The 7,914-nt window shown below is 36.2% G+C and overlaps 1 protein-coding gene across 1 annotated transcript in view; it reads right to left on the bottom strand.

Annotated features, from left to right (window-relative positions):
* Window positions 1-1,168: 1,168 nt before the first annotated feature.
* LOC118888371 (transmembrane 9 superfamily member 2-like) overlaps window positions 1,169-7,914 on the bottom strand; it is a 102,521-nt gene continuing 95,775 nt past the window's right edge. The window contains exon 15 of the mRNA XM_036839329.1: window positions 1,169-1,173. Coding sequence (XP_036695224.1) covers window positions 1,169-1,173 — 5 coding nt within the window. The remainder of the gene's footprint in view (window positions 1,174-7,914) is intronic.

Below are 7,914 nucleotides of genomic sequence, written 5' to 3'. Positions count from 1 at the left end.
CATAGTCAACCAAAATAAAGAAACAGAGGAATATGTTCCAAACAAAAGAATAAGAGAAAACCTCAGGAAAAAAAAAAACCATTAAGGAACCAAAGTTAAGTAATTTACCTGATAAAGAATTCAAAGTAATGGTCATAAAGATGCTCACAGAACTCGGGAGAAAAATGGATGAATACAGTGAGAACTCCAACAAAGATGTATCAATAGGAAATATAAGAAAGTTTCAAACATAAACCACAGAGCTGAGAAATACAATAACTCAACTGAAAAATACACTATAGGGGTTCAATAGCAGACTAGATGAAACAGAAGAAAGGATCAGTAAACTCAAAGACAGGGCAGAGGAACTCACCTAATCAGAGCAAAAAAGAAAAAGAATGAAAAAAGTGAAGATAGCTTAAGGGACTTATGGGACACCATCAAGTGGACTAACATTTGCATTATAGGAGTTCCAAAAGGAGAAGAGAGAGAGAAAGGGGCAGAAAAATTATTTGAAGAAATAATGGCTGGAAACTTCCCTAACCTGGGGAAAGAAACAGATGTCCAGATCCAGGAAGCCCAGAGAGTTGCAAATAAAATGAACCCAAAGAGACCCACTGAGACACATTACAATTAAAATGTCAAAAGTTAAAGACAAGGGGAGAATCTTAAAAGCAGCAAGAGAAAAACAACTTGTTATAAACCCCCATAAGACTATCTGTAGATTTTTTCAGCAGAAACTTTGCAGGCCAGAAGGGAATGACAATATATTCAAAATGATGAAAGAAAAAAATCCAACCAAGAATACTCTACTTGGCAAAGTTATCATTCAGAATTGAATGAGAGATAAAAAGTTTTCCGGGGTGGGGGGGGATAAACTGGGAGAATAGGATTGACATATACACAGTACTATATAGAATAGATAACTAATGGGGACCTACTGTATAGCACAGGGAACTCTACTCAATACTCTGTAACAGCCTATATGGGAAAATAATCTAAAAAAGAGTGGATATATGTATATGTATAACCGATTCACTTTGCTATACAGCAGAAACTAACACAACATTGTAAATCAATTATCATCCAATAAAAATTAATTTAAAAACAAAAGTTTTCCAGACAATCAAAAGCTAAAGTAGTTCATCACCACTAAACTGGCCTTACAAGAAATGTTAAAGGGACTCCTTCATGCTGAAAAGAAAGGGCACGAGTTAGTAACAAGACAACTTATGAAAGTATAAATCTCACTGGTAAAGGTAAATATATATTAGTAAAGGTAGTGGATTAATCACTTATAAAGCTAGTAGGAAGGTGAAGGGGCAGGAAAATTTTTTAATTATTTAAAAAATTTAAAAACCTAATATAAAGGTTAAAAGACAAAAGTAGTAAAAATAACAATAACTACAATAAGTTAAGTGATACACATAATAAAAAGATGTAAAATGTGACATCAAAGACATATAACATAGAAGGAGAGTAAAAATGTAGAGCTTTAGAATGCTTTCAAACTTAAGATCTTATCAACTTAAAATAGACTGTTATAAGTTGTTATTGGGTTGGCCAAAAAGCTCCTTTGGTTTTTAAGTAAAAATAAAAAGCACATTTTTCATTTTCACCAAGAACTTTATTGAACAATGTACTCACTGTTTTGTTCCACTACATTCTGCCATTTTTCAGGCAACTTCATAATTCCATCTTCCCCAAACTTTTTATCTTTTTGAGCAAAGAACTGTTCCAGGTGCCTTTTACAGTCTTCCAGGGAATGGAAATTTTTTCATTAAGAGAATTTTGTAAAGACCTAAATAAATGGAAATCCAAAGGTGCAATGTCTGGTGAATTCGGTGGATGAATCGGAACTTCCCAACCAAGATGTAACAGTTTTTGCCTGGTCATAAAAGAAACATGCAGTCTTGCGTTATCCTGATGGAAGATTATGCGTTTTCTGTTGACTAATTCCGGACGCTTTTCATCAAGTGCTGCTTTCAGTTGGTCTAATTGGGAGCAGTACTTGTTGGAATTAATCATTTGGTTTTCTGGAAGGAGCTCATAATAGAGGACTCCCTTCCAATCCCACCATATACATACCATCACCTTCTTTGGATGGAGACCGGCCTTTGGTGTGGTTGGTGGTGGTTCATTTCGCTTGCCCCACAATCTCTTCCGTTCCTCATTATTGTACAGTACCCACTTTTCATCACCCGTCACAATCTGTTTTAAAAATGGAACATTTTCATTACTTTTAAGTAGAGAATTGCATGCAGAAATATGGTCAAGAAGGTTTTTTTCACTTAACATGTGTGGAACCCAAACATCAAAGCGATTCACATAATCAAGCTGGTGCAAATGATTTTCAATGCTTGATTTGGATATTTTGAGTATGTCAGCTATCTCCCACATGATATAACACTTATTGTTCTTAATTAATGTCTCGATTTGATCGCTATCAACTTCAACTGGTCTACCTGACCGTGGAGCATTGTCCAGCGAGAAATCTCCAGCACGAAACTTCGCAAACTGGTTTTTTTTGTCGCAAACCACTTTTGACACATCCAGTCATTCACGGCACCTTCACCATACACTGCACAAATCTTTTTTTGCGCTTCAGTTGCGTTTTTAGCTTTCTTGAAATAATAAAGCATAATATGCTGAAATGTAGCTTTTTTTCTTCCATCTTCCATATTAAAATGGCTACAAAAAATTCAGGTTTTTTAACTATTTATTTATTTATTTATTTATTTATTTTTGGCGGTGTCAGGTCTTAGTTGCGGCATGCAGGATCTTCGTTGAGGCTCATGGGCTTCTCTCTAGTTGTGTTGCATGGGCTCCAGAGCACGTGGGCTCTGTAGTTGCAGCATGCAAGCTCTCTAGTTGTGGCTCACGTGCTCAGTAGTTGCAGCGTGTGGGCTTAGTTGCCCTGCAGCATGTGGGATCTTAGTTCCCCAACCAGGGATTGAACCTGTGTCCCCTGCATTGGAAGGCAGATTCTAAACCACTGGACCACTAGGGAAGTCCCCCAAAATGCAATTTTGATAAGTTTTTTTTTAAATGCACGCTGATATGACAGCTGTCACAATACAATCTACCAAAACTGTTTCAAATGAAGTTAAAGACAACTAAGTGCTACTAGAGCCATCTTATGGAAAAAACCGAACGAACTTTTTGGCCAACCCAATATATATAAGCTTCATGGTAGCCGCAAAGCAAAAACCTATAGAGATACACAAAAGATAATGAGAAAGGAATCTAAGCATACCACTAAAGAAAGTCATCAAACCACAGAGGAAGACACAAGAGAAGAAGAAAGGGACAGAGGAACTAAAAAACAGCCAGGAAACAAATAACAAAATGGCAATAAGGACATACCTATCAATAATTAAATGTAAATAGACTAAATTATCCAATCAAAACACATACAGTGGCTGGAATGGATAAAAAACAAGACCCATCTATATGCTGCCTATAAGAAACTCACTTCAGACATAAGGACACACAGACTGAAAGTGAAGGGATTAAAAAAAAAAAGATATTCCATGCAAATGGAAACCAAAAGAAAGCTGTGGTAGCTATATATACACAAAATAGATTTTAAAAAGAAGACTGTAATAAGCTAATAAGGGCATTACATAATGATAATGGGTATAGAGGATACATATCTCAACATAATAAAATCCATATATGACAAACCCATAGCTAACATCATACTCAAAGGTGAAAAGCGAAAAGCTTTTCCTCTAAGATCAGGAACAAGACAAGGATGCCCACACTCACCACTTTTATTTAATAGAGTATTGAAAGTCCTAGGCAGAACAATTAGGCAAGAAAAAGAATAAAAGGTATCCAATTTGGAAAGGAAGAAGTAAACCTGTCACTGTCTACAGATGACACGATATTATGTATAGAAAACCCTAAAGACTCCACCAAAGAACTATTAGAACTAATAAATGAATTCAGTAAAGTTTCAGGATACAAAATCAATGTATAGAAATTTGTTGCATTTCTATACACTAATAATGAACTATCAGAAAGAGAAATTAAGAAAACAATCCCATTTACAATTGATCAAAAAGAATGAAATACCTAAGAATAAATTTAACCAAGGAACTGAAAGACCTCTACACTGAAAACTGTAAGATGTTAATGAAAGATTGAAGAAAACACAAATAAATGGAAAGATATTCCATGCTCATGGACTGTAAGAATTAAGATTGTTAAAATGTCTACACTACCCAAAGGAATCGACAGATTCAATGCAATCCCTATCAAAAGTCCAGTGGTGGATTTCCCTGGTGATCCAGTGGTTAACGCTCTGTGCTTCCAATGCAGGGGGCGCAGGTTTGATCCCTGGTCAGGGAACTAAGATCCCACATGCTTCACAGCATGGTCAATAAATAATAATAATAATAAAAATAAAATAAAAGTCCAGTGGTAATTTCACAGAAATAGAACAAACAATCCTAAAATTTGTATGGAACCACAAAAGATCCCAAATAGCCAAAGCAATCTTGAGAAACAAGAACAAAGCTGGAGGTATCAATCCCTTGATTTCAAACTATAACACAAAGCTATAGTAATCCAAACCGTATGGTATTGGCATAAAAACAAATACATAAATCAATGGAACAAAACAGAGAGCCCAGATATAAGCCCACACATATATGGTCAACTAATTTATGACAAAGGAGCCAATAATATACAATGGAGAAAGGATAGTCTCTTCATAAATGGTGTTGGGAAAACAGGACAGTCACACGCAAATGAATGAAACTGGACACAGAAATTAACTTAAAATGGATTAAAGACCTGAAACCATAAAGTTCCTAAAAGTAAATACAGGAGGTAAGCTCCTTGACATCAGTCTTGGTGATGATTTTTTTGGACTTCACACCAAAAGCAAAGGCAACAAAAGCAAAAATCAACAAGTGGGACTACATCAAACTAAAAAGTTTCTGTACAGAAAAGGAAACCATCAACCAAAATGAAAAGGCAACCTACTGAACGGGAGAAAATACTTGCATATCATATATCTGATAAGGGGTTAATATCCAAAATATATTTTTGAAAAAAACTCATCCAACTCAATAGCAATAAACCCCCCCAAAAAAATCCAATTAAAAATGTGTAGAGCGGGACTTCCCTGCCAGTCCAGTGGTTAAGACTTTGCCTACCAATGCAGGGGGTGAGGGTTCAATCCCTGGTCGGGGAGCTAGGATCCCACATGCCTTGCAGCCAACAAGCCAAAACATAAAACAAAAGCAATATTGTAACAAATTCAACAAAGACTTTTTTAAAAAATGGTCTACATCAAAAAAAATTTTTTTTAAATGGGCAGAGGATCTGAACAGACATTTTTTCAGAGAAGACAAAACATACAGAAGGCCAACAGGCACATGAAAAGATGTTCAATGTCACTAATCATCAGGGAAATGCAAATCAAAACCACAATGAGATATCACTTCACACCTGTCAGAATGGCTATCATCAAAAAGATAACAAATAACAAGTGTTGGTGAGGGTGTGGAGAAAAGGGAACCTTTGTATACTGTTGGTGGGAATGCAAATTGGTGCAGCCACTGTAGAAAACAGTATGGAGATTCCTGAAAAAAATGAAAATAGATCCACCACATGATCCAGCAATTCCACTCCTGGGTATTTATCTGAAGAAAACAAAAACACTAATTCAAGATATATGTTATGTTTGTTCATTTGTTTTGTTTTTAGATTCCACATAAAAGTGAAATCATAAAAAAAAAGATATATGAACCCCTATGTTCACTGAAGCATCATTTACAGTAGCCAAGATATGGAAGCAACCTAAGTGCTCATCAACAGATGAATGGATAAATAAGATGTGGTATATGTTTGTGTATATATATATATATATATATATAATTCAGCCATAAAAAAAGAATTAAATCTTGTCATTTGGCCATATGGGACAACATGGATGGACCTAGAGGGTATTATGCTAAGTGAAATAAGTCAGACAGAGAAAAACAAATACTGTATGATTTCACTTGTATGTGGAATCTAAAAAACGGAACAATTGAACAAACGTAACAAAATAGAAACAGTCATAGATACAGAGAACAAACAGGTGGTTGCCAGGGGTGGAGGGGTAGGTGGAGGAGTGAAATAGGTGATGGAGATTAAGAGATACAAAATTCCAGTTACAAAATAAATAAGTCAAGGGATGAAATGTACAGTGTGGGGAATATAGTCAATGATTATGCAAATCTTTGTATGGTGACAGATGGTAACTAGACTTATCATGGTGATCATTTTGAAATGGATAGAAATATCAAATCACTATGCTGTGTACCAGGAACTAACACAGTGCTGTAGGTCAATTATACTTCAACAAACAAACAAACAAACTCATAGAAAAAGAGATCTGATTTGTAGTTACCAGATGTGAGGGGTGGGTGAAGAGGAATTGGATGAAGGCAGTCAAAAGGTACAAACTTTCACTTATCAGATAAATAAGTATTAGGGTTGTAATGTACAATGATAAATATAATTAACACTGCTGTACGTTATATACGAAAGTTGCTGAAAGTAAATTTCAGCACAAGAAAAAAATTTTTTCTGTTTCTTCTATTTTGTAACTATATGAGATGACAGATATTCACTAAACTTACTGTGATCATCATTTCATGACTATGTAAGTCAAATCATTATGCTGCACACCTTAAACTTATACAGTGCTGTATGTCAACTATATCTCAATAAAAATCTCAAAAAAACTGGAAAGGAAAAAATATATACACCCTCCACAAAGATTTTAGGGCTGTTACGATAGATGTAAGCATTTTATTACAAAAAAATGGGCAGAGGATCTGAATAGACGTTTCTCCAAAGAAGACATACTGAAGGCCAAAAGGTACATGAAAAGATGCTCAACAGCATTAATCATCAGGGAAATGCAAATCAAACCCACAATGAGATATCACCTCACACCTGTTAGAATGGCAATTATCAAAAACACAATAAATAAAAAGTGTTGGCAAGGATGTGGAGAAAAGGGGACCCGGTGCACTGTTGATAGGAATATAAATTGGTGCAGCCACTACAGAAAATGGTATGGAGGTGCCTCAAAAAATTAAAAATAGGGCTTCCCTGGTGGCGCAGTGGTTGAGAATCTGCCTGCCAATGCAGGGGACACGGGTTCAGGCCCTGGTCTGGGAAGATCCCACATGCCGCAGAGCAACTAGGCCCGTGAGCCACAACTACTGAGCCTGCGCGTCTGGAGCCTGTGCTCCGCAACAAGAGAGGCCGCGATAGTGAGAGGCCCGCGCACCGCGATGAAGAGTGGCCCCCGCTTGCCGCAACTAGAGAAAGCCCTTGCACGGAAACGAAGACCCAACACAGCCAAAAGAAAAAAAAAATTAAAAATAGAACTACTGTAAGATCCAGCAATTCCAGTTTTGGGTATTTAGCCAAAGAAAATGAAAACACTAACTCAAAAAGATACATGTACCCCATGTTCACTGCAGCATTATTTACAATAGCCAAGATATGAAAACAACCTAAGTGTCCACTGATGGATAAATGGATAAAGAAAATGTGGTATATGTATACAATGGAATATTATTCAGCCATAAAAAAGAATGTAATTCTGCTTTTTGTGACAACATGGATGGGCTTTGAGGGCATTATGCTAAGTGAAATAAGTCAGACAGAGAAAAACAAATACCGCATGCTCTCACTTACATGTGGGATCCTAAAAAACAAAAACAAACAAACAAAAAAAACAACCAAGCTCATAGATACAAAGAACAAATTGGTGGTTTCCAGAGGCTGGAGGGTGGGGAGAGGATGTGGGCAAAATGGGTGAAGTGGGTCAAAAGGTACAAACTTCCAGTTATAAATAAGTCATGGGGATGTAATGTACAGCATAGTGACTATAATTAATAATACTGTACTGCATATTTG

This window comes from Balaenoptera musculus, chromosome X, assembly GCF_009873245.2.
Source record: "Balaenoptera musculus isolate JJ_BM4_2016_0621 chromosome X, mBalMus1.pri.v3, whole genome shotgun sequence".
NCBI classification, from domain to species: domain Eukaryota; kingdom Metazoa; phylum Chordata; class Mammalia; order Artiodactyla; family Balaenopteridae; genus Balaenoptera; species Balaenoptera musculus.
This window is presented reverse-complemented; position numbering and strand designations above follow the sequence as displayed.